We start from the raw sequence: 27367 nt of genomic DNA, 5'->3' as shown, positions 1-27367 counted from the left end.
ATTCATCCTTTTTTGGTCATGTCGCCAAACATCTCACTTTTGGAATAAACTTACTGAATGGCTGAAAAACTTAAATTTCCTCCCTAGAGATTATGCTTTGACAAATATTACTGATTTGGGTCTGAGGCCAGATATCTTTCAATTTGCGCTTCTTATCAATTACTGCTTTCTCCTAACACGATATCACATATGGCTCGCTAAAACAAAGGATGATCATCCAAATCTCACGCATTTCATATGCACACTAAAATCAAGGTATGAAATAGAAACAAAAAGTGGAGACACAAAGAAATGGAAACCTCTTACAGGATATATGAGGATTTAATTAATATTTCAGATTATATCTTCTATCCCTATCGGTATCTCTCTCCTACCCATTAGTCTATTCCTAATCTCCTGTCAGATGCATAACTCATTTTACCTTTAATGTACCACATGCCTTTGGTCTGTTTTTTTTTTTCTATACTACAACCTCAAGCTGTAATAATAACTAGCTATTTTTCTTCTTTTTTTCTTTGCCCCTTGTCGTCACTGTATTTCTTAGTTGTGTAAGTCGTTTAACTGTATTTGTTAGTAATGTAAGTCGTTTAGATATTGTAATTGAAATAGTGTAAATAATTAGAGCGATATAATGTAAATAGAAAAAAAAAACATTCAACAAGAATATACATCAAAAGAAAATATAATTAGCCATCGAAAAATACTAGCAGAATGTGTTTCTTTAGTCAAATGTTGCTATTTTAAATACCCTTTTTGTGCCAGTCGCAGGGTAACTTTGTGGTGGCCGTACTTTTTGCCATTCTTCTGGCGTAATCGGTGTTCCAAAATTCCAGCGACGCTGCTAACACACCATCGTCTCCTATCGGGCCTGTTAGTGACAGAATGCGAGCCTCAGCGAGCTTTTGTTCACAAATTATATTTTGTCGGCTATGACATCGACAACCGCGAGAAATATCAGTTCTACCGCCGAACCTCGAATTGCCTTTTACCAAACGCTCAAGGTTCTTCATCTGGTAGAAAGCAGTTCGTAGGGACACCTTCTGCTTTATCATCCTTTATTTGTACATAACGCAGGCTCTGCCTCCCGCTTATTATGGAAGAGTTTTGCTGTCCGTTTCCACGATCTCGCAACTATCCTCCATTTTCCATACCACGTACAGGTGCTTCTTGTCAGAATCACGTGATTATGGTCGAATCATGACGGGCGAATCATGTACGGCCGAATCATGTTTCAAAAACCCGGATCTATACGCTGCACTGAAATCGGCCTTAACTTCTCTCGTTTAACCATACTATGCTTCCAAGATATGGACGAACTTCTTGTCAAAACTAGCACCTCCAGACAACTTCTTCTCCGCTGGGTTCCATTCTTCTTGTTGTTGGTATCCTATTCGTCCGCTCAAGAAGGTAACAAATATTTCGTATTTGAAAACAAGCGCTCCACATCTTCTGAAAGAAAGTTACCTTGCTATACGTACATGTAGAACGATACATGTAGATTGCTTCAGCCGGTTGTTCAAGATCGATTTTTCGATATTACATACTTCTGTTTTCACGTACTAAAAAAATGGCTTCGAACCAGAACCGCCAAAATAGAAACTGATAAACGTGTTGCTTATTAGTTGCCCCTGTCACAGTGATATGTGTATCCCCGTGATATGTGTATCCCCGCACACATATCACTAGTGATATGTGTATCCCCCGTGGGGATACACAAAACACTGATACGCGCCTGGGCATTCAACGAACAAAATAGCGACTCGGTTGCGAGGTTCCAACGAGCGCTGTAAAGAGTAGAAGAAACCAGAAATGAATCCGCGCCCAACGGAGCAGATTAGGATTTCTTGAGTTTGGTTGAGTTCCAACCGACGCGATTGTATATCAGACTAAAACTTCGAACAGCGGATACACATATCACTAATTATTTCATGGCGCAGTGATCTCAGTGTGTATCCCCTAAACACAGCCGTTAGATTGGCTATCTACCTGATCGAAGAAAATGGCCCGAAACGTGCTGGCTGCTTACTCGCTACGACGTTTATACCCAGGTTGAGTTTTGCGGAGTTTGCAACTCGAATGTCTAAATATCTAAACTGAAATCGCGTGCAGGGGATACACATATCACTAATTATTTCATGGCGCAGTGATATGTGTATCCCCAGAAACACAACTGTTATAATATAGCGCATCAACCTTGCCAAAACTGCAGGCAATATTAGCACCCGACGTTTTTACACGGCTTGGGTTCACTGAAGTTTGAAACTCGATAATTCCACCAAAAACGCGTGCACGCGTGCACGGGATAATAAGGGATACACATATCACTGATTATTTCATGAACTAGTGATATGTGTATCCCCATGGACACAGCTGTTATATTGGCTTTCTACCCAAGAAGAAAAATTGCCCATAACATTTGCATTGTCAAAACTGGCTTGCTAGAAATATTCACACCCGGCATTTATTCATAGCTTGGGATTTCTGGAGTTTCACTGACGTCGGTTGTACACCGTCGCCGACCGCATGCAGGGGATACACATATCACTAATTATTACATGGCGCAGTGATATGTGTATCCCCTGAAGACAGCCGTTATCTAGGTTAACTGCCGAAGAATAAACGTCGAATATTATGAAACGTGCTAGCAATATTCGCAGTATAGCAATGTATACAGCTTGAGACAACATATCTTACAAGAAGTCGAACTGAAAAGCGGGTGCAGGGGATACACGAGTGCCACTAATCATTTTATGGCGAGCGGGTCGAAGCAGTGATATGTGTTTCACTCCACGATTAATTCAGATGCAAACAAGGCGATGAACAGTGGAGAATATGCGTTACTCGAAGGGTGGGAATGCACCGCGCAATTAACATCGTCCTAGAAATCCGGTGTCGTGAAACTCAAATTGAAATATACCTAGATCCATTTGGTGTTCAACTTTAAATTCATTACATCCTGCTCGCAGAAAACCAGTTAGGATCAAGAACACAATTCCAGCAGCAGATACGTAAACTTTTTCAACTACAAAAATTGAGATTTGTGTTTTAAGCCTGTTTGGGTTAGTCGTTCGTCCAGTAAGCGACCGGACGACGAGAGCGCTTTCAAGGAGGATATTGCTTTTTAAAGTAGAGGGGAGGGGAGTGGGGGATACACATATCACTGGTCGCCATTTTGGAGGGGATACACATATCACTAGTGTTATGTGTGCGGGGATACACATATCACGGGGATACACATATCACTGTGACAACGGTTTTGTATTTAGTTTTCCTTTCATTTCCGGTGCTTCTTTTGTTTTTCTTTCATTTATCTATTTCGCCACGCTATGACTCTTGGGACATGTCACGTTCTTGCTTAGTTGTCGCACTTCTGTTAGAGGATCGTCGGTGTTATGTTGTTGTAGGAATCATCGTCGAATTTTAAGGACCTTTATAAGCCAGCTAGAGGCATTACTGCGCGGAAAAGATATGTAAGTGTTTTAATGTTTTGTTTATTTTAGTTATATTCCATTAGGTTCGCTTTTCATCGATTATTAAGAGTCACTGACTGGAAATATCGAGAATGGCTGGCCAGGTTGGAAAAATCGAAAATCCTGAAACTTTGCCTAAAGAACACTTTTAGGGAGCCACTTTCGAAAATATTATTCCGATTTTCTTAGAATTTAAAGTCTTCGAGAAATTCGCAAAAAACGAAAATATAGCTTTTTGCCTCATTAAATATGCAAGAAATATCTGGAAAATTGACAAAGTTCTCGGTATTCGCATTGAAACAATTTACAAAACTAGAACTCGGGGTAAACTTAGCATAAGAGCTTTACTTTTCTTCTTTCTAACAATAGGAAGTTTTAAATTTTTCAAGCATTTTGAAGGATTCCGTCGGCCGTTGAAGAATTGCCTTCTAAAGCCCCTATGAAAACGGCAAAAATTGCGTAGTTTTACGGGCTTAAAACGCATCTTGGTATGTCCGATATGGAACTAAAACAAGTACTGTGCAAAAGAGTGTTGCTTCTACTATAATAATATGGAAAAAATTTCTGGGCAATCGAGGTTCACACAGGTAAAATGCAAAAGTTCGCGACAGTCTCTTCTCAAATTTGCATAATGCGGTATGTTCAAAGAACTGTATTGTTGAGCACTCTAGTCTGTTTTTGTTCCATTTGTGGGTCTTGCTTTGTGGGAAATATACAAAAAGAGAGTTGATCCATGTCGTTATTACAACATTGTTTCATTATTTCACGCAAGGTACATAAAACTACAGACAAAGCCCAAAATATAAGTTCAAAGATGCTACATGTATTACGTGACTGGTGTCACGTAATATTTATTTTCAGTTAGCTCCAATTGGAATTACTAGATTATTGAAGTTTAGGCCCAGTTTAGACGTCGTGCTTCTGTCGTGCCGAACTAAATACAAGTAGGTTTGACTGTAGCACGGCAGGAAAACAACTCTCATTCAGACGTCGTGCCACAGTCGAACCAAATTCGGGATATACTGATGCCTCGTAACAATTCTGCTCCTAACTCCCCGTGGGAACGCAATCTCCCCAAAATACATAAATATAATTTATGAATTTTGTTTAGCGCGGCAGAAGCACGACGTTTGAGTCACTGCCGTGCCAGAGTCGTGTAGCACGGCAGAGCTTGTCGAACTTAATTGCTTGCCGAACTTAATTCAAAAGTTTGATTCAGACGCCGTGCTTCTGCCGTGCTTTTGTCAAACGTAATTCTTGAATTTAGTTCGGCACGGCAAAAGCACGACGTCTGAAGTGGGCCTTAGACACTTGCTTATAATAGAGACATAGCAGGGTTTGTCTTTCCCGTTTATATACACTCAATTAGTCTGCAAATATTCGAAAGGAGACTGGTCTTTTAAAGTATTTTTTAACCATTGTGTGTCTATTTTGATCTTCATGGGAAACGGATTAATTAGAAGCACTAAATGAAACGAAGAGGTTTTATTAACGTGATCCAGCTAGACCAAGGAAGCAGGTTTTCTTGAAAAATAGAGTAAGACTGCTTGATGTCTGTCCTGCGATCTGATCTCGGTTGGAATTCGGCCTAGTTCAAACGTCGAATTTAATTCATTCGCGCAGAAGATCAGAAGAAGTTTGCTTTGTTGAAGACCTTTTTAAATGCTAGAAAGCAACTGCAGCTGATGCAGCAGGATATTAATTCACAGGGACGGCGGAGTCTTTTTTCAAGTGAAAGAAAGAGGGGGGGGGGGGGGGGGAAGGTGCGGGGCTTGAAAACGAGCGGTGCCGGCGCAAGTTTGTAGAGGGGTCTAGGGGCAACCTCCCCCAAAAAAACCTTTTCAAGTCTAGGGGCTCGGAAATGGTATTTTTGACATTCTCCATGGTGTAGTTCTTAAGAAAATCAACCTAGTGGATGAACTATAAAATGACAGGTACTTTTAGTGCATTTACAGCAATATATTTTGAAGGTATTGTGAGCTTGATACATCTTTCTGAGCCCTCTATGATATATCACGGCCTTAGTACTGACTGACCTGCGCTTCTACACAAGCCTCCCGGTGTGTGGGAAGGAAGTGCACGCAGCGGAAAGGTTAAAACTATGTAAACATGAAAAGCTTCCTACAGATTTGGTACGAGGTTGTAGCTTTGTGAATTCTTGGTAATTCTGTAGTCAACCAGACTTTTTTCGTCTTCTTTTCCTCCTTCTGCGGAACGGCATTAGGCCTGCCGTGCTATAAGTATTCGCGCCGACTTTAATTCAGCCTGCCGAACTGAGTGAATGCATCGTCAGTCAAACGTCGTGCTACTGCCGCGCTTGAGTCGAAGTTCTCGATATTCGCATTGAAACAATTTACAAGACTAGAACATGGGATAAACTAAGCATATTGAAAACTTTATATTAAATAAGCAAGTGTCTAAACCTCAATAATCTAGTAATTCCAATTGGAGCTAACTGAAAATAAATATGACGTGACGCCAGTCACGTAATACATGTAGCGTCTTTGAACTTATATTTTGGGCTTTGTCTGTAGTTTTATGTACCTTGCGTGAAATAATGAAACAATGTTGTAATAACGACATGGATCAACTCTCTTTTTGTATATTTCCCACAAAGCAAGGCCCACAAATGGAACAAAAACAGACTAGAGTGCTCAACAATACAGTTCTCTGAACATACCGCATTATGCAAATTTGAGAAGAGACTGTCGCGAACTTTTGCATTTTACCTGTGTGAACCTCGATTGCCCAGAAATTTTTTTCCAGATTATTATAGTAGAAGCAACACTCTTTTGCACAGTACTTGTTTTAGTTCCATATCGGACATACCAAGATGTGTTTTAAGCCCGTAAAACTACGCAATTTTTGCCGTTTTCATAGGGGCTTTAGAAGGCAATTCTTCAACGGCCGACGGAATCCTTCAAAATGCTTGAAAAATTTAAAACTTCCTATTGTTAGAAAGAAGAAAAGTAAAGCTCTTATGCTAAGTTTACCCCGAGTTCTAGTTTTGTAAATTGTTTCAATGCGAATACCGAGAACTTTGTCAATTTTCCAGATATTTCTTGCATATTTAATGAGGCAAAAAGCTATATTTTCGTTTTTTGCGAATTTCTCGAAGACTTTAAATTCTAAGAAAATCGGAATAATATTTTCGAAAGTGGCTCCCTAAAAGTGTTCTTTAGGCAAAGTTTCAGGATTTTCGATTTTTCCAACCTGGCCAGCCATTCTCGATATTTCCAGTCAGTGACTCTTAAGCTTTTAGTAAGTTTATCGAGGGACCACGTGTTTAGGTTAGGAGCATTCCAGCGTGGCAAATGCTAGGATTTCGTGCATTTATTTCAAGTGTATTGGTCCCTAGCTGTGAGAAATTATTGTTCAGCATTTATACCTTGCATATTTTGTTAGATTTTTCTGTCGTTTTTCGTGCGGAACATGTATTTTCTTGTAGTATTGTTGTTATGTAACTAGCGGGTTCCACCCCCAAATATGAATTCAGCATGCAAGTTTAACCTTTAAAATCGTTTTAGTTTCTTTATTTATACCTTATTTTCGGTTATAGTTAGTGTAATTTTTGCCTTTGTACGTTCACATTAGTTTATTTAGTTATACAATCATTATTTTCAGTTTACGAGAGTCAACATACGTTGTGCAGAAATAAACGAGCATTAATCGGAACTTTCATCGCCTTCTGTGGTCGCATTCTCCGTAAAATACTTCTCTCCGAAGCCCGACACTTCTCGATTCGTCTGTGATTGTCGTAGCTTCAATTACACAGCTGTCATTATGTCATTTCTTTTTTAAAACCGATAGATCCAGTCGATATTTTGCTGTTGTTTATATGTTTCTACATGTAACTAATCAAAATTAAACATTGCAACTGATGGAATTCGTAATACTTCCTTGTAAGCATAAGTTTGGGTTATTTTATTTGTAGTTAGCGCATTATTATCTCATGGATAGTTTCCCATTATGGTGCCCGCAGTTTCAAAGTGTTTGTAGCTAATACATGTATTAAAGAAACATTGCTCTACACTGTCAGCTGTCTGTCAACCAAGTCAGTTCGCCAACAGAACAGTCAGGGAATGGAATAGTCGCCTCTCTGATGTTGTAACCTCAGAATATTTACAAATTTTTAAGTCCAAATTGAACAATTACTTATTTATTTTTATCATTATTATTATTGTTGTTGTTTAATTTACATATTTTTTTAGTTTTCTATTACAATAGATGTTAACTGGCACTACTTTACAATTTTTATGTAAAAGTTAGCGTGATAACTGCATATACAGCTGTAGTTTCTTCTGACTTAATAAATGTTGACGTAGATGTAGAAACCAACAGTCAGCTAACAGATGTCCAACTGAGTCAGTTCGTTACTGCTTGCAGGGTCCGAAATCTATTTGACGAAAACTCAATTTCAACTAAATTGTAAGCTACGTGTTCTTCTATGCCTTCACACTTGGAGTCTGACTCTTACGATCGTTCAGGAGTAGGAATATTTTCATGCAAAGAAATATCTTCAAAAACTACGCATTTTTGTGTTTTGCTGTGAAGGAAAAATCTTATTGATACTTTTTGGCGACCACATTTGGCTTGATTTCCATTTAACAAAACATTTATGATAAGGCTGTATCATTTGACTGCTAACGAGGTGTCATGCAGAACAGCTAAATTAGATCAGGCTCTGTGTGACAGAAGGGGCCTCATTTAACAGTGCAAGACTCCTGTCTCATTTCATATCGAGCGACTGAAATTACTCTGTCCCTTTAGTTGCACAGTATTAATACTGTAACAAATAATGAGAAGTAAAACTCACTACCAGAATGTTCACTTTCATTGCTCATTTGAAGAAAAGAAACTTGATTGTTTTTGTCATTAACTTGTAGCTAGGGCTGTACCATTTTTGCGATATGGCCCTTACAGTACCGCTCAAAAGTAAGTTACCACCGTCTCGCGAGACGCGTCTCGTTTCTCGCGAGACTCGTCTCGAGAGAAACGAGACGAGTCTCGTTTCTCGCGAGTGCACTGGAAGTACCAATGCTACGCATTCGTCGGTATTCGAAACCTGTTTTGTTAATAAGACGTCTGTATCGTATCGTATCGATTAGCGTGGTAGACACGATTTTCATTCTCATCAGCAATGCGTGTGTACCATGTGTTTATTATAAATTCTCAAGCGTCCAGTATTGTTTCATATACATCGGCCAAACCTTTTTTTATTCCAGCCAGACTTGCTTAACGTTTAGTTTTTGTAAATACATTCACGATAAAAGTTGTGGAGTTTTGTCACCCGATCTACGTGTGGGAAGTTAAAGCAGCGATCGAGATCACCAAGTCAACACAGCAGCGCCGCCTATGTTTTGCCAACTATCGCTCCCAACTGATTTGTCGGGAAACTCGACGAACTTTTTATCCAAAGATTGCGAACATACGAAACGACGCTAAGTGTTCCGTCGAATAATTTAATATTCAAACTTGCGAACACACGCTTTGCACATACATGTAAGCCTCGAACTTTTTATTCAAAAGTTGCGAGCACGCCACGCTTTGATCATACTTCACTTCACTTTACATTCGAATAACTAATTTATTCGAACTTGTGAACGCTCGCTTTGCACATGAAATCCGACTTGACGTAAACATGCTAAACCACGCTTTGATCATGAAACCTCAACTAACTTTTTATTCATACTCTTAAACATGTTAAACCACGCTTTGATCATGAAACCTCGACTAACTTTTTATTCATACTCGTAAAAATGCTAAACCACGTTTTGATCATGAAACCTCGACTAACTTTTTATTCATCAGTCTTAAAATCGGAGATTCTCACGTGTTCAAGTTCATATAAGAAAGATTGAGAGATAACAACATAGTTTCGTGGATTTGAGCGCGCTCAAGTACAGTATTGCCGTTCGAAGAGAAAGTTTCTGTTGTCATGAATGTAATTTAGAAAAGATCACGACTCTTAGACTAGCTGGCCAATGATAATAATAGTTATGTGCAAATGTGGTAATAAAAGTGTGTTTCAGTGTTCAGAAGTCGGATCATGTATCTTATGGAAGGCCTAGACCGCTGTATCGACCGATATATAAAATGTTTATTCACATACCGCTCGAGATCTTCGTTGTCGAGCAACAAAAATTCTATCTATTAAAGAGAGTGTATTGTGCCATTGGAAAAAAACGATTTATATTAAATAGAACCGGCGATGTTGTTGCCGCGACGCTTTGCAAAACAAACTTCATTTGCGTATTAAATCGACTGCCGCTAGACAGAACTTTCCCTTGCAAAAACATTGAGTTACTGTAAACGTCGCATCACATAAACATTATTAGAAACTCCTGTCTTCAAAGATATAGTATTTTGCCGTTTGAATAAACGATTTATGCCAAATAGAACTGGAAATATATTTTTAGTGTTTGCCTTGACGTTTTGGAGAACGATAAAAGTTCATTACTGTATGTTGTCGACTTGTCGACGCGTGCCGCTAGACAAAACTCGCGCTGGCAGAAAAATTTAAAACTACATGTAATGTTTACGGCGCATCTCAGAAACCTTGATAAAAACTCCTGTCTTCAAAGATATCGTATTTCAGCGTTTGAATGAACGATTTATGCCAAATAGAACCGGAGATATCATTTTTTCAACAATTTCCGTGACGCTTTCATGACTCCCATTCACAATTGACTCGCTGGCGCATGCCGAAAGCCGGAACGTTTTTCTCCTATGCAAAATTAAATGTTTGTTTGAGTTAGCGGTTATTGCAGAGCGAGCAAATGTAGGTAACTGAATCATTCAGAGTGAGCAAGATTCGCAAAATCAACTCTTTGCCCCCGTGATCGTACGAATTGAAACGCATGTAACTCTACTTGTAGTTACGTTCGATGTTCGATATTACCTTTGTTCGATATGAATCGAGCAAACGATCGATGCATATTTTATGTTGGACGGTCCCATCGATTTGACAACGAACTGCAGAGCGGCAATCGTTACCCGTAACCGGTTTCTTACGCGTAATATACGCCATACTAAACGCTTCAGTGATTCTCGAGAGAAACGAGAAACGTCTCGAGAGAAACGAGACTCGTCTCGCGAGAAACGAGACGAGAGGTGGTAACTTACTTTTGAGCGGTACTGTATACCAGACCTTTTTTGCCTCGTGTCCACGTCACATGGATATAAGGTATATGTTGGCCATCGTTAAATTCCTGTGTAAGAAATTCCTGTGTAAACCGTTCTTTGCATTCCTTATGTACATGTAAGATTCCTGTGAAGGGCAGTTGTGGAAACTCTTGGGCTACAATCAATTTTGTTTTTTGAAAGACAGGCATAAACCATTGAATTTACTGTACGAGAGGCAACCACGCTGTACAGATTCAAGACACTATCTACCAGTATTCGTTTTTCCAATGGGGACTAGCATGTGTGATTGGCATTTGTGACGTACTGTTTTTATTGTTTTGTTTTGTGTCCGAGCCCACGATGCACACAACTCACCCGCAATTTAATCAATTTTGGCAACAAATGACAGGCTGAAACGTTCAAGTGATGGGTTTTTGTCCCGCAGACAAATCTAAAGATCACAATGAGCGGATTAAAAACTAACAACTAATGCATATTTTCTGCAAATAAACGAACGGGTATAAATCACAAAAATTAATTGTTAATATTATGATCAATATCTAACTTTATGTATGTATCAACATGGGTCAGATCAGGGCATCATGCCAGATACGGAATGATATGGAAGTGTAACACTTGTATTCCGTTTATTTTACATTTATGATCCTGATTCGGCATTTGTAGCTATTTGTGACAGGCTGTTATAGCATTTTATTTTGTTAGTGCCCAAGCCCTCTGTTCATGCAACTCGCTTGCTTGACAACAAATAACAGGCTTAAAACGTTCAGTTACGCAGAAAAATCTAAAGATGACGATGAGTGGATTAACAAGTAACCTCTAAAGCCCATTTTCTGCGAATAAGCAAAAAGGGGTATAACTCACAAAAATTAATTGTTAGGTTCGGGATCAATATCTCACTGTATATCTAACCGAATTCGCAAAAACATGCCCGCATCGACTCAAAGACAGTCCCAGCGGCTAGAAGTCCTCTGACCACCCCCCTGGCTAGGAGATTGGCCAATCACGCATGCATGTGGCATGGACCACTCCAGCAGGGTGCCATGTCAACACAGAAGCCTCAAACAAGGTCAAACAACTGGGTAAAATACCCAGAAACACAGTCAACATCAAGCTTATTTAACACTGAAAACTCAAGTTCTAGCTAGTTGGAGGTGTCAGTGAAAGACATCCTCCCTTCCCCCCTGCTTTTGACAGCTGGCCCCCAGCAAGCCACCAGCAGATAGGCCAGTCATTGGGCCATGTGCCCAGCCTAGCCTTGACGGAGTTCCCCCTGGGTTTAAGGTCGCTAGCTTAGCCTGGATTCGGGCGAATCCAGGCAAAAACCTAGCGGGCAGTGTTTGCGAATTTGCTTAGATATATATACCACCATGGGTCAGATCAGGACTTCAGGTCAGATCAAACTGCATTCGTAATACTACTGCAAGTGTAACGCTTGCATTTTGTTTACTTTACATTTTACTTTTATCATCAGAGTAGCCTACACACAGGCCAGCATGAGGGCATAGTCTAAACTTTGAAGCAATACGCGAATTACCCAGAATTTATTCTCGCTGACTGGTTTTTGATTCCTCTGATATATCAGTAGAAATAAAGCAATAAACAACAGATTTAAGCCAAAATTGTCTTAAATCAGCCGTGTAAACGTTCCTGAATGGAAGATATGTAATTCAGAACTGCGTTTCAATCTCTTTTAGGAAACCCTTTTGATAAAGGGTTGAAAATACTGAAGTCCCGAAAAACTAAATACTACCATAACATAAGAAAAATCTAGGAATCTGATTTGACTTTCCAGGATCGAAGCCTTGTGTAGTTTAGAGTAAGAGCAAACCCAGGAGCTTGAAATACTCTGGAATGCACAGCAATTGAGTAAATTCCAGAGAAACCAAGTAAGATCAACCAAAGATTTATTCGAAGGAAGCAATGAATCACACAATATAGAAAACAAGATGACAAAATAGAAATCCGATGTACTTGTGATTGATAAATCAAACAATAAAGAAAACAGGATGACAAAATAAAATTTGGATGTACTTGTGATTGTTTGAAGTTGTGGTTGTGTGAGGCCTTTGATTTCTTATAGTTTTTTCAGGAAATAGCACACAGTGCTGTGTGGGTCGTATATTAACAAACAATCAGGCCATAGTTATTCAGAGTAAAATTTATTGAACAGAACCTCGGTATAATGAACCCCATTTTAATTAAACAGATGTAACATGTTGTACTGTGGCTATGGTTATGTTATTATGCTGGAAAGATCACCACTATTGGTTCACCAATGGCTGGGCATTTGTGTGATACCAATATTGTTGCATTACTTGATAAAGAGTGGTAGGTCGGTATACTGTAGCTGTTGGAAAAGTGCTGGAAACTATTGCCAGACACCCTCTGTTAAAAAAGTGTGAAAAATATTATGTTTCTTTGTAATTAGCTCAAAATGGTATCCGAAATTTCCATGTGATTAGCAATATTAGAATTGCTTTTGCCAATAAGAAATTCTTTTAGAACAAGTGTTATTACGTTGTATATGACATCACTTATTTTATAGTGTGATATAGAAGAGCTTCACACATGTATATTTTGATCATGTAGCATATAATTATAACAAAGAACATTTACACATCTAAGTCATTTGGATGCTTTTTTCTAGTTCAACCTGAATTCATCAGCAATCCAGAGAATTCAACGGTGATAGAGGGTCAGAATGTTAAATTGCAATGCCAAGTTTATGGAAATCCTTTACCAGACGTGAGATGGACAAAAGATGGAGAAGCAGTAAATAGAGCAGATCAGAGGATAAATGTCTCTTTTACAGGAAATAATTCAACTTTGACAATAGTCAGTGTTGACCAAGCAGATCAAGGGCTGTACAGATGTGTGGCAAATAACAGTATAAATAATGTTACTTCTTATCCAGGAACACTGACAGTACATTGTGAGTGCTTAATTGTGTTGTTTTCACCTGATACTCAATTGATTACTTCATCTACTGGTGCTATACACATCATGTTTCTATCAACCAAGATCACAGCCTGGTTAATGTCACTTCTATGCATATTTTAAGGCTAACTACAACACAAGAACAAAACCAACAACATCATTGATAATTCTCAGTGTTGCTGCCACTGAGAATGAGTAAAGAGTAGTTTGAGGAATGTTTATGTTCTGTAATCTTATATGAGGGTTTGATGTGTCAGAAATGGTCAGGAATGAGTGAGATTTCTAGAACCAACCAATTAGTGCATGAATACATATATAGTGCAAATCACTTCCTGGTGTTTTTATTTTTTTTATTACGATGTACAAACAGATTATGTGGACTGACATTTTACTTTGTTGGAATGGTGGAACCTTCAGTTCAACAATTTTGTGGAAATGTCACCCCAACTTGAAGGAAAATAGGCTGTGATCGCAATTTTACAAGGGTTGAAGGTGATGTGCTCTTTTCAGTGTCACCATTGGAATGGGTCTTAAAATCTCTCGTACAAACAAAGAAAACTGTTTAAAGAAAACATTTCAAAGTACATATTGTTCCTTGTACATGTTTTAATCTTGGCTCATGACTGATGAGTTATTAATAATTTCAGCAAATGTATTTATCTGTCCCAGTTGCCCAGTTGGCCCGGCCAGATAGGCTTTAAGATGCAGTAGATCACCTCATTCCCTTCATTTAATATTTTGACTTCATTTCACTTTCTATTATTTTTGATCATCTGAAACAATTTTGCAAATAACTGAAACAATTTCACAATTGCAGTTGTACCAGAAGTGACGATTATTGGTGTTCAAGTACAGTTTGTGATTAAAGGAAGACAGTTACTGCTGACATGTCAGTATAATGCTTTGCCACCATTGTCTGAAGTGCAGTGGGAAAAAAATGGAACTGCGATAGCAAGAAATGCTAGTGTGGAGATTAAAGACTCACAAGTGGATATTCCATTTTTTAATGAAAGCCAAGTACAGCTGCTAATAAATGCAACTACACCACAAGATGCTGGGAATTACGCCTGTCTTGTTATTAATGATGTTGGTAACTCATCAGATACAACATCAGTTGTTATTCAAGGTGTGTTTTGCTATAACTGTATTATATTGATGTGGGTTTATAACTTCTGTCAGTATAACTATGCAGAAGCAACTTGTACTTAAAATTAGATGGTATTTCCAGTTTCTGTGTTGCTTTTAACACTCCTTGCTTTTATGGTTCTTCCTAAATTCGAGAACCCTCTTAACTTTTTTTAAATTGGCCATCTGCATTTCCTTTTTTTTTTGTTTTACACCATTAATTTTCAGTGGCCTTAGAGATCTGACCCCTCAGAAGGAAATTCACAGGAAAGAGAAGAATCAGCCAGGATCTAATGAAACTGTATTTAGCATTTCTCAATTTATATCATTGGTAAAACTGAAAAACAAAACAAATAAAAATAAATAAATAAACAAATATTTAGATAGGAAGTCACATCAGCCTTAGCTGGTTTTCATGCCAGTCCTCTATCCTGGTCTAATTGGAATTTGGAGTGTTGGTTTTTGTGGAGAGAGGAAAACCGGAGAACCCGGAGAAAATCCATCGGAGCAAGGCGAGAACCAACAACAAACTCAACTCAGTTATGGCACGGAGCCGGAATTTAACTTGGGCCACATTTTTGGCAGGTAAATGCTCTTGCCACTGCGCCATCCCTGCTCCCTTAAAACTGGTTTCATTTGTTTGTTCAGTTTAATAGCCAGGAGGAATATAGCCTCCTTGATTAGGCTTATTCTGATTCATAGTGCTTCAATTAATCAAACACTATTTTTTTTTTCACTTGGTCCGCTTACATGTACATGTAGTCTTTGTCAATCTATAGTTACCTGTTGAACTCTGATTGTACATGGACTGTTGTTGAAACGTGTTTATATTAATTAACTTTACAGTGGAACCAAACCCACCAGTGAATGTGGTAGTTGTCTCAAAGAGCTCACGAGTAGTGAATATTTCCTGGATTGCTGGTTTTGATGGGAACAGTGCAATTCAGAACTACACAATGAAGAGAAGTCTAGATAATGAAGAGTTTGTAGATGTTGTCTGTCAAGGATCCCTGTCAGATAGTTCCTGTGTGGTGTCCAGCACAAGCGCTTCTCTTGGAAACCTCTCACCTTGGACACCATACTACTTTCAAGTGTTTGCAAGAAACATAGTTGGCATTAGTGATGGGAGCCCTGTAGTGAATACTACCACAGATGAAGAAGGTGCTCGATATACACAATGCAGTTTCAACGTTCATTTAACGTTTGTAATAATTTTATACAAGTTCTACCTTTCACCCTTAAAATGCGCAGGCACTGCATGATTCCTAGATATTTTAATGATGAGGTGAATCAATTCAAACATTTGTCACTGATTACTAAAGGTGTGGTGTAATTCCTTTTTACAGTTCCAAGTACTGCTCCAATCTTTGATGTGACTGTTGTCAATTCCACTGCCGTTAATGTCTCTTGGCAGGTATTATAATGATACATTTATAGCACTAAGCATAAGGTCAAGTAGGATGACTGGGTCTCAAGTTAGCCTTTTTTGCTTGTTTCCCTACTGAAATACAGTTGAGGTCCACATTCACACAAAAAAGGTTGAGGCCAACATCCAGCCATCTTGAGCAAACCGCGAACTCAGTGGTCAATTAATGATGGCATTACTAAAGAACATCATTAATATAGGATATACAGTGGAATCCGGATTTTTTGAACCTCTAAGGGAAAAGAAAATTGGTTCGAAAAATCAGAGAGTTTGAGGAATCAGGGGTAAAATTACAGCTTTTGACTGAGGAGGGGAATCGACTTTTGGTTCGAGTTATCGGGAGGTTTAAAAGACTAAGGGTTCAAGAAATAGGGATTCCACTGATTTGATTTATCTTGTGTGCCTGTGTACATGTAGTTTCCCATAATTAAGTTTACTTTACAGTGTTTAGGTCCGACTTTATCAATGTTTTCACCGACCCTTACCATTTAAAGAGTAGTTATGGAGAAAACTATTTCTGTGGAGTCTCACTTAAGACAGTAGACCCTCAATAAGAACAAAAATAAATTAGGTTGACCCAAATATTTAGCTGTTTGAAAGAATAAAGGCTTCTTTCAAGTTAAGGAGCATAGAAAATGTAGGCACTATTTTGCTGTGTGAGTAATGAATTACTGCTCCACAATCCAAGCCATTATGTTCCCTCATGGACAGCAAATTCACATTACATGTACACCAGTGTTTCAAATGGCATCTTGCAATCTCAGACTTATCACTTCACAAGTCAAACAAAAAACCCAGACATTGAATGCACTTTCCTACTCCTAATGTGATTGACAAGGATTGCTTGAATCCACTGACCTGTACTGATATGAAGCCAGCACAGAACCCAAACAAACCTCAGCATGAGATCCATCATGCAATATTAAAGACTGCTATTGGTGTATGTGTTTATTACAGAAACCACTGTTTGTGTTGCCATGTTTTTTCTCGTTCTTTTCTCTCAATACAGTACACAACATCAAGAGATCTCCTTAAGCTAAGCCCAACAGCGAAATAAATCCTCATTTTCTCTTAAACGAGCTGGGTGACCTATATTCTTTATTACGTAATTGCGACCTGCAATTTATCATCTTCAAGAGAAACTTTTTTTTTTTTTTTAAATTGTTCGGAAGGAAAAAAACATACAGCCAAAAGCGTGCACAAAACCGTTACTTGAGGATGCAAATTATGACCTTGAAAGCAATGTCTCCAGAAACGTTTTGAGTTGTTTAAAACTGTGTGAATGTTCCAGAAATTGTATATTACATTGTTCCATATGATCGAGACTTTCCAGTTATCGAGTCTTTTTATGAAATATTTTCCGCTACCGAAAATGGAACGTAAACCGATTAAATAACGCCCATGATTAGGCATAAATTGGGTGAGATTGGCCCGTCATATCTCTTTTGCGAGCATGGTGACCTATCCTTTTTATTGTATTTTCCGAAACAGTGCTTGGTCGGGAACGTTGAGAGAAAGCTTAAAAAAACAAACTTTCGCCAATTTCTATTTCTGAGGAATCACCTTTATGTTACAACCATGACAGATTGCATACTGATAGGAAGGTATTTTACATGTAATCGGAAAGGATTAGAATCATAGTACCTGGCTGTGGGTTTAACCTTGTTTGCTAATGCCCGCTGTTCAAAGCACATTTTTTTGCGCTGGCGCATTGAAGGCATCTGCACACGTTCATGCGTTCTGGAATTACCGGAATAAACAACGTTCCTAGACAAATCATCCTGAAAGACATATGTAGGCGAGCTCCATAAACTTAAACGAAACCAATATTCTCCAATGCGACAAAACAGTGTACAGTAGTTCTCTAAAGTAATTATTTTAATGGATCGTTTATGATAAACTAATGTTCGTATAGTGTGATCGTCCGGGTGAGTGTAGTTCTGAGAAGAACTGTTGTTGGTGACTGACGTTTCGACAACCTGAGCGGAAGTCATCTTCAGCGTCAAGTGAATAGTTTTTGTCAGTCGATGATGTTATAAGTGTGGTTCGTTGAACGTGATTGGTCAGTATAGCCATGACGGTATTGGCTGAAAGACTCGTGTAAAGTTTGTCATCAGTCATTGGTGGGTTTCGATCCGTCCATAGGTCGGTTTTTGGTCCGTGTATTGTTAAGTCGGTCTATTAGAAGTCCGTTTGTCGGTTTCGTTTCCGTCATGGATAAGTCGTTTGCAAGGCGCCGGTAGTTGTTGACATCTGTTAAGAGGCGTTTGTTCTAGGTTAGTGTACCAGCTTTCCAGAGTCAATTGTTGAAAATAGTTTGTACCGTAGGTTAAGCACTGAGCAGAGTCCCAGCCAATGTTGTGGTTTGTCAGTTGATGATGTACAGCAATGTGATTGTTGGCATCACCATTTCTCGTGGCTCGTTTGTGTTCAGTCAGTCTCGTGTTAAGGTTTCTGCCAGTCTCACCAATGTAGGAAGCCTGGCAGTCGGAGCATTTGATCTTGTAAACTGCTCCCTGTCTGTTGTTAGGTTCGTCTCTGTCTTTCACGTTGGTCAGTAAGTGTCGTAACGTAGTTGTAGGTTTGTGGGCTACAAGAATGTTGTAGGGCTGTAGGATCCGTGAGATGGTCTCAGAAGTGCCTTTAATGTAAGGTATAGTCACTGTAGTAACAGGTGTAGGGTTCCTGTTCGTAGCGTCAGCTTCAGTAGGTCGGTAAATGTTTCGTCTAATAAAGTCAGCGTTGTAGTTGTTTTTGTGAAAAACACGTTCAAGGTATCTGTTTTCGTCACGTAAGCTGTCCGGTGTGTCACAAACTAGTTGCGCTCGTCTCGTCGAAGTCTTTATAGTCGTGGCTTTGTGTGAAGTCGGGTTGTAGGATGATTCGTCAAGTAATCTGTCGGTATGCGTCGGTTTTCTGTACACTGTCGTTCGTAGTTCGTTGTTGTCGCAGCTTACCAAACAGTCTAGAAAAGGAAGTTTTCCATTTCCTTCGATCTCTTTAGTAAAGTGGATGTCGGCGTTCTGTTCGTTTAGGTGGTCGTGAAAATCGTCAATTTCGTCTTTGTGAACGGCGGTAAAGGTGTCGTCAACGTAGCGTAACCAAAGCGGGATCGTTTTTCGGCAAGTTGCAAGGGCGCGTTCCTCCACGTGTTGCATCACAATTTCTGCGACACAACAGAAACAGGCGACCCCATGGCTCTTCCATGCAACTGTTTGTAGTGTTTACCGTTGTCCTGAAAGTAAGTCGATGTAAGGCAAAGGTTCATTAAGTCCATGATGTCTTCTGTCGGTAACGGTAGCTTAACGGTAGATTGTTGTATAGCGGTCTCGGTACACTGTAATGCCAATTGAAGTGGAATACTGGTGAACAGCGATTTCACATCAAAAGACACAAGCTCGTAGTCGTCAGGTATCTGTACTGTCTTAATAGCGTCAATAAAGTTCTCCGTAGATTGTAGTTTGCGTCTTGATTTGTCAGTAAGGGGTTGCAGTATGGTCGTCAAGTATTTAGACAGTTGATACGAAAGGGACCCACAGAATGACACTATAGGTCGCATCGGTATACCAAGTTTGTGCAGTTTCGGTAGTCCGTAAAGTTTCGGTGGTTGAGGTACTGAGCACCTCAGTCGATAGCAGCGTTGAGTGTCAATAGCGTCAGTCTTTTTAAGCGTAAGTATTTTGCTGTTAAGTTTACGTTGAAGTGCTGGCGTCGGGTCGCGTTTAAGTTCTTCGTAAGTTTGTTTGTCGTTAACAAGTGCGTCCATTTTGTCGAAGTAGTCAGTCTTGTCCATAACAACAGTGACACGTCCTTTGTCGGCTGGTAGTATGACAATGTTGTTGTCGTTTTTCAGTCGTTTCAGTGCTTGTTGTTCGTCTTTTGTCAAGTTATTGTCAGGTATAGAGGCCGATTGTACCGTGGAAGGAATTCTGCTTCTGATGTTATCCTTGGCAGATTCTAATAAGTCTCGCTGATGAGACAGAACCGCCTCAACACGCTATACGAACTACTGATACTCCTGAGTTCAGACCATTTACTATAAACTAATGTGTTCCACTATCTATTCACGGAAAACGTGTGCACCAAAGTTAAGGATTTACAGTGTATTTTCGTTTTTCAGGTTGCCTTCGTGAAAGTTTAACTTAAATTGTCCGCCAAATATTAAGGGAAAAAAAGTTCTACTTAAACCCAAACTGATTTCTTTGTTGTAATATTAAAAGGATACACTTTTAAAGGCGAAATTAATTCGTGAGCGGTCAGTCCATCTTAGTGGTCCGTATTGCAAAATTTGGTAACTTTGAGTGATATATTGTTATCAATGGTCATTATTTAGGTGCTGACGAGAGATCAAGCCAAAGGAGAAATCTTGGGTTATTACGTTTTGTACAACATAAAAAGTAATCCAACATTGGCAAATAGAACCGTTGATGGAAAAGAAACCACTTCGTACGAGATATCATCCTTAAAGGAGTTCACCTCGTATGAGTTTGCTATGCAAGCTTTCAACAGCAAGGGGGTCAGTCAAAAGAGCTCAGTCTTGGAGAAAAGGACAGATGAAGATAGTAAGTTTATCTGATTTTGATATTTTGTTATATCACACATACAGTAATCTTGAAAGTGAAATCTGCTAAGGCAAGCCAATTTTGATTGGCATGCTGACTCAGTCAATCAGAATCTCGTAGTTATATCATGGATAGCGGCAACAGCAACTCATGAACTGTGCTACAGTTCTTGTTTTTAGCTTTAAATTACAATCAAGGTTTAAATCTCAAGCGCTGATTGGTATATATTTCAAAGACTAGGTGAATCAATTTGATTGGTTTGCATAATTAAAATGTTTCAGCTTTTTCGCTTTATAAGCAAGAAGACAAAACTTCCAGGACCAGCATATAAACCCTAAATAAAGTTTTTGCGATATGCCTTAACCCATTACCTTAGGCGGCCGTGACGAGCGTTGGCCTTTGTTCCACTTCTGACGTCATCGCGTTTGACCAAAATTGGCATCACTTATACTCAAATTCTACAGGAGGAAAACATCTTTCCATTGATGAGAGATCAGAGGTTTCGGTACAACTGAGCCGAAAATGCTCAGAAATTTGAGTGAAAAACTCGGAACAAGATTTCCCTCAACTACACTTGGCTTCTCCATACTAGGAATTTTCCGTCTCGATGATGCTTTCTCGGGAATTCTTGAACTGGAGGCAAGCCCAGTAGAAGGTCAATCACTGCAACGAAAAAATGAGAAAAGGAGAAAAAGGAAAGGCGAAAAGAAATTTAAAAAAACCGAAAACCGTAAAGTCGTAGGTTTCTGCACATGCCCGAGCAAAAATGTCATAAAACCTGATGCTATTGAAAAGAAAGGCATGCTGTCATGTTGCAAATGTCTTTTTCAGTAGATTGCAGCTAATTTGATCATGTCCAGGCTAAAAATGTCCGAAATGCATCAAAAAGACATTTTTGGCAAAAAGTTCCGGATGTCAATGGGTAAAAGTTCTTAAAGTAATCAAGCTTTCGGATTCAGCACCCTTTCCTTATAATAATAATAATAATAAAATATATATATAGCGCCAATATCCTAAAAGTTCAAAAGTACTACTTTCTAGGGTCGTTACCTTGACCTTAGCATGCTTAAGATCTATACATACTCTTTTGAATCATTAATCTTTATTTTAACTAGAAATTGTGTCAACCATAAACTGAAGATATAGAGAACCACTACATAAAATTAATTATTTTGTGTCATTGCAGACTTCAGAACTTTCCGTAGTTTCAGGAATTTTTCTCAGTGTTTAAGCTTTAAGCATAATAAAGAAAGAAGAGGTTTATGCTTAGTTTTTAGAAGATTCTAACAGTTTTGAAACGAAAAGGACAAAGCTGATTGAAAACATCAGAAAGCGGAACCTAACATGATTATTTATTTGGTGTTTTCACTGGTCTTGAGAAATTGTCGCTTCCAGAACTTTTCTGGGTAATTAAAGTAATTTTAATGGATCTTTTCAGCGATCCGGCGGTCATTCTGAATTCTGTTCATCCTAATAGCCCATTGGGATGCTTAGGGGGCGAATACATACTAATTTGCCCCCTTAGCATCCCATAATAGCTATTTGAAACAGTAGAATTTAAAACGGCTGCGGTATCGCCGAAATGGTCCTTTGTTCAGTTCTTTCTTTGCTTGCTTGATTCATTCTTTAGCCTATTTCTTTGCTTTCCTTGGTTCATTCTTTAGCCTTTTTGCACCACACTATTGCGTAATTATTTCAGACTTCCCTATTAGCGTCGTAATAACGTTTTTGTTTTTTCTCTCTTTGTTTTTCTCTTCTTTTCCTTTCTTTTTATGTGAGCATTTGTGCTATCTTACTGATCTGCAATTTATTTTCATTTGACACTGATGTCAACTGGCTGCCTGGCTCCGCTAGCCCCATATGATTATTCCAGGCACCCAGTGCTCTAATTTTTATTTTTGTACAGTTAGTATCATAGTGTGAGAGAGTACAAAGAAAGATTATTATTGTTGTAGAGTATAATTAATGTTTATGCCATTTGAAACTCAAATGAACTTTCTATATCAGGACCTAGTGCTGCACCACAAAATGTACAAGGACAGAACAGCAGTTCAACCAGCATCTTAGTCACGTGGGATGAAGTTCCAGCTGATCAACAGAATGGTTTCATCACTAATTACACCATTGCTTACCACTCACAAACAGAAAATGACAATGGAAGTGTTTTGGCTGGTCCTGATGATCGTCAAAAGAATTTGACAAATCTACAGGAGTACGTCAACTACAATATCACAGTGTTTGCATCTACTGTGAAAGGAAATGGACCAGCCAGTGACCCTGTTATTGTAAGAACAGACCAGGATGGTAAGTTCAGTATGTTCCCAGTAACGTACCCGACTTCAGTATTGAACTGCTGTATCTTCCTGTACTCACTGGAAATCTGAAATTTGGCCCGATATAACACATTTACTCTTAATGTGATATCAGAAGGTTACATCTTTACACTTGTAGCCGTCGTACATTTCAATATCTGCAAAGCTAATTAGTTGCCCACTATCCGAACAGCGAGTCAGTTATCAGAGCACAATACACTTGCAACATCAAGTTAACTTTCTGCAGTCAAACGATGTATTTAGCTTATTTTCACTACTTGCAAAGTTGGCCTTTGTTTCGGGAAAAGAAATCGGCTAGCTAGTAACCAAGCATCGTGGTCAAAGGAGAAAGGATTTTTCATTCTACTTCGTGTTATTCCAGCTAATACAGTCACGCGAAATCAACACAGGAAATAATTCGAGTCGAAAATGAAAGTCAATAGACTTTCTATGGTGTTGCCTGGTGTAGCTTATATTCATATCTTAAAATCATGGACAAAGTTATCCAAACAAATTGTTACACTTTGCAAATTTAGAAGAAAATGGTCGGAAACTGGGCGCACTAAACCAAAACTTAGTTAAGGTTTCTGACTTCTGTTATTTCAGAAAAGTTCAAGTTCATTTCAAATTAAACGATGTTCTGATCACTAGAACTCTTCGAGTTTCTTCACGTCAAAAATAAAAGAACTTCCTTTGAAAACGTTATCACATGTATCAGACTCTTTGTTTAGCATTGGTAGTATTACCGTCCTCTGAATATCGCAAATTTTAACCACGACCATTTTACTCACCGCGAAGGCTTGTTTCTCAAGCTAACAGCGCGCTGAAACCTTTATTCGAAAGCTGAAACGTTTAAATTCCTTTCGGAAAATTTCCTTTTAAATGACACGCACAACGTAAAAATGGGTTTTATATAAAACTGGTCAGATACTGGTACTGGTCAGAAACCAGACAACATACCGTACCTTTCCTTAGAAATTGCTGTGCATGTTGTGGCAGTTTCTTTCTGTTTTGTTCAGTTTAAAGAACTATAATCGCATGTTGTCAATTCAAAAATTTGTTTAATATAAGTTCTCAAAATACTGTACACCGTTAGGGATTTTAGAGGCTTTGCAAGGTAAGAGGTGATGCAGTTCATTTTCTTTTCTTGCCATGCTTTTAAAGTCCAATCAATACATTAAAGTAAGCTCCAATGATCTTCCTCTCATAAACTACTAGCTTAAAGTGGCATAGTGATCTCTGGCAGGCTTTTGTTTTCATAGACATCACAGAGCAGGACACCCAGATCTAACACTAGTAAATACCAATAGGAAGGTCTATGGCAAACGCTAAAAGAAGCACGTCATTAATTAGTAACTCATCATAGTAACACAGCAAAGCCCAATCAACCACCATTCAACTTGTTTTGAACTTTTCTGTCAGAACCTGATGGCCCTCCACAAAATGTAACAGGCCAGAACAGCAGCTCAACAAGCATCTTGATCACTTGGGATGAAGTTCCAGCTGATAAACAGAATGGTATCATCACCGGTTACACCATTACTTACCACTCACAAACAGAGAATGACGATGGAAGTGTCTCGGTTGGTGCCAATATTCGTCAAAAGAATTTGACAGAACTAAAGGAGTACGTCAACTACAGTATCATAGTGTTTGCATCTACTGTAAAAGGAAATGGACCAGCCAATGATCCTGTTATTGTAGTTAGAACAGACCAGGACAGTAAGTACTTTATATTTGTATCCTTTTCTTGTGGGTGTTATGGTAAATTTTGTGGCTGCTTGGTATTAGAATTTCATAAGCGGTTTACACGGTAAGAGATCATGTAAGGAAAGTCTGCATAGTACTAGCCAAGTTGCCCATCAGGCAGGTGCGTATCTCCGCTTTCAGTGGCATCAAGCGACTAGGAGGTTTTCTACTTCTCCCTGGTTGAGATGCTAGTCCATTGCATGATTAGCCCCAGCATTAAGTTCGCCAGTACCCATTTCTACACCTGGGTGGAGAGAGTCACTGTGAGAGTTAAGTGTCCTGCCCAAGAACACGACACAATGACATTTGATGCCTTCGATCAGGGCTCGAACCAGGACCTCTCGATCCAGTGGCGCGCGCACTAACCATGAGGCCACCGTGCTTTCACAATAGATCATATTCATGTACAGATGATTTTCATTCCTTTTGTGTGTTTTAAGTCAAATCATTACGGAAACACCAAAGTACTGCTTTTAAAACAAAAACGATCGATTTCAGGCAGTATTGGAAGTACAGCTAAGTCGTCACCCTCTCTTTACCCGGTCGCAAAAATGTACTAATATAATCAGTTTACAAGTGAATATATGAAAAATCATATGTTGGTACTGCGGAGAAACATGATTGATCATCGCAGTTATGCACACAACTTAAGCAGTTGTGAAATCAAAACCTGCGTTCGAATCCCGTTCAGCCCCAGAATTTTTTTTTCAGGCTTTAATTTCACAACTGTTTAAGTTGTGTGCATAACTACAATGATCAATCATGTGTTCATATGTCTTTCTCCATAGTTCAAATATGTTTTTTCATATATTCGCTTGTATTCTTCACCATCTACGGCCCGGGTGTATTACAAACTCACGAAGTGACCAGCTTCCAGATGGCTTGATAGCTCGGTTGGTAGAGCAGTACACCGTTATCGCAGAGGTCATAGGCTCGAATCCCGTTAAGGCCTGAACTTTTTTGTTTTTTTTTTTCATACTTTAATTTCACAACTGCTTTAAAAGTTGTATGCATAACTGCGATGATCAATCATGTGTTCGTACATAATCAGTTTAATACAGCAAACCAGATTTGCTTTAAGTGACCACTTCTGTTAAGCGGCTGAGGTCACTGCTTTGCCGTTCCAACCAGAGATTTTGTATTGTTTTTAATTCTATTTAACTGCCAACGAGAATACTGCTTGGTGTTAAAAAAAATAGAGGTTTCCGCCATATACGTATAAGGCAAATTTCTGCTGAGTGAACGCCTATCCGGTGGCCACACTTTTGTAAGTGACCCATGCTCATTTCTCAGGGGCGGCTTCTTAATAGACGTTTGACTGCAACAACCTTTATATTGTACCATGTTTCTTGTATGTACACATCACGCGTGTACAGTATTCCCTCCACATCAGACAACTAACATTAGACATATCCTTGACAACCTTAAGGTAATTCGCCTGAAATAAAACTGCACATAGATTTTGGTTCAAACTTTGTCCACTGAATATTTATCATATGAGAACTTTAATTATAAAATAAAAAAGGGGGTGCCCATGCTCGTTAAGGAGCAGTGAGGCATTAAAACTGTCCCATTTTAGCACTATTTGATGCTTATTACAAGAACGCATTCCAAGTTATTGTAAACTCTTTGTGAGCCCAGACTCATGAAAACACGCCTCAAACTACAGTCAACACTTGTGTCGGACACAAATAAACTTATTAAGTTTGATTTTAACAGACAGCTGAATCCTTGTTAAAATATTGGAACCAAATTGCTTGCCACGGCTATCAAACTGCAAAATAGAAAATACTACAGTGCAGCTGCTATTTTCCTTATTTATTCAATTTTCTACTGTAGAAATCAGATCAGTCTTTTGTCACGCAAAGCTAATGATTAGTTGATTAACATGACTGGAAAAAATTTGGGGTGCTCAAGCTCGTTAGTGAGCTATAGCCATTTTTCGACTGACAGAACTCAATATTAAGGCAAATCCACCATGTTTTCAATGTGCGCGTGCACGAACGCGCGCTAAAGACGCCATAAATTATGCGCAATAAGGATGCGCCATGCAAATGTGAGGAATCACCTTAAGAAACAGTTCTTTTGGAAGTCTTCGTAGGAATAATATATGAAAGACTAGTGACAATCATTTCAAAATTAACTTGTTTTGAACTTTTCTATCAGAACCTGATGGTGCTCCACAAAATGTAACAGGCCAGAACACCAGCTCAACAAGCATCTTAGTCACGTGGGATGAAGTTCCAGCTGATCAACGGAATGGTATCATCACGGGTTACATCATTACATACCAGTCACAAACAGAGAATGACAATGGAAGTGTTTTGGTTGGTGCTAATAATCGTCGAAAGAATTTGACAGAACTAAAGGAGTACGTCAACTACAATATCATAGTGTTTGCATCTACTGTGAAAGGAAATGGACCAGCCAATGACCCTGTCATTGTAGTTAGAACAGACCAGGACAGTAAGTGCTTTATATTTGAATCATTTTCTTGTGGGGCTATTAAAGTGGATTTTGTGGCTGCTTGGTTCTTGTTTGTTAATCACTTTGGAGCTGATCTCTCCGTGTAAAATTGGTTTCTTTAACTAGTTAGAGACAGAAAACTGAAATTATCAATGAAAGGAATTTCGTCAAAGA

At 38.9% G+C, this 27367-nt stretch overlaps 2 protein-coding genes across 2 annotated transcripts in view; one reads left to right on the top strand and one right to left on the bottom strand.

Moving 5' to 3' along the window:
* Positions 1–712: 712 nt before the first annotated feature.
* The window catches only part of LOC145468676 (protein sidekick-1-like), a 43279-nt gene continuing 16624 nt past the window's right edge, over positions 713–27367 (top strand). The window contains exons 1-9 of the mRNA XM_081452386.1: positions 713–1407; positions 13264–13548; positions 14371–14679; positions 15525–15839; positions 16025–16092; positions 20438–20666; positions 22674–22970; positions 24401–24700; positions 26894–27193. Coding sequence (XP_081308512.1) covers positions 1212–1407; positions 13264–13548; positions 14371–14679; positions 15525–15839; positions 16025–16092; positions 20438–20666; positions 22674–22970; positions 24401–24700; positions 26894–27193 — 2299 coding nt within the window. The 5' untranslated portion in view covers positions 713–1211. The remainder of the gene's footprint in view (positions 1408–13263; positions 13549–14370; positions 14680–15524; positions 15840–16024; positions 16093–20437; positions 20667–22673; positions 22971–24400; positions 24701–26893; positions 27194–27367) is intronic.
* On the bottom strand, positions 17515–20147 carry LOC145467403 (uncharacterized). The gene is made up of 2 exons (XM_081450961.1): positions 17638–20147; positions 17515–17597 (listed from the first exon to the last, which is right to left on the bottom strand). The coding sequence occupies exon 1, from the start codon at positions 19260–19262 to the stop codon at positions 18273–18275; it is 990 nt and encodes a 329-aa protein (XP_081307087.1). The 5' UTR covers positions 19263–20147; the 3' UTR covers positions 17515–17597; positions 17638–18272.

Source organism: Orbicella franksi, chromosome 14 (assembly GCF_964199315.1).
Source record: "Orbicella franksi chromosome 14, jaOrbFran1.1, whole genome shotgun sequence".
In the NCBI taxonomy this organism is placed as follows: Eukaryota; Metazoa; Cnidaria; class Anthozoa; order Scleractinia; family Merulinidae; genus Orbicella; species Orbicella franksi.
The sequence above is the reverse complement of the archived record's forward strand: the minus strand, read 5'-3'. Positions and strand labels throughout refer to the sequence as shown.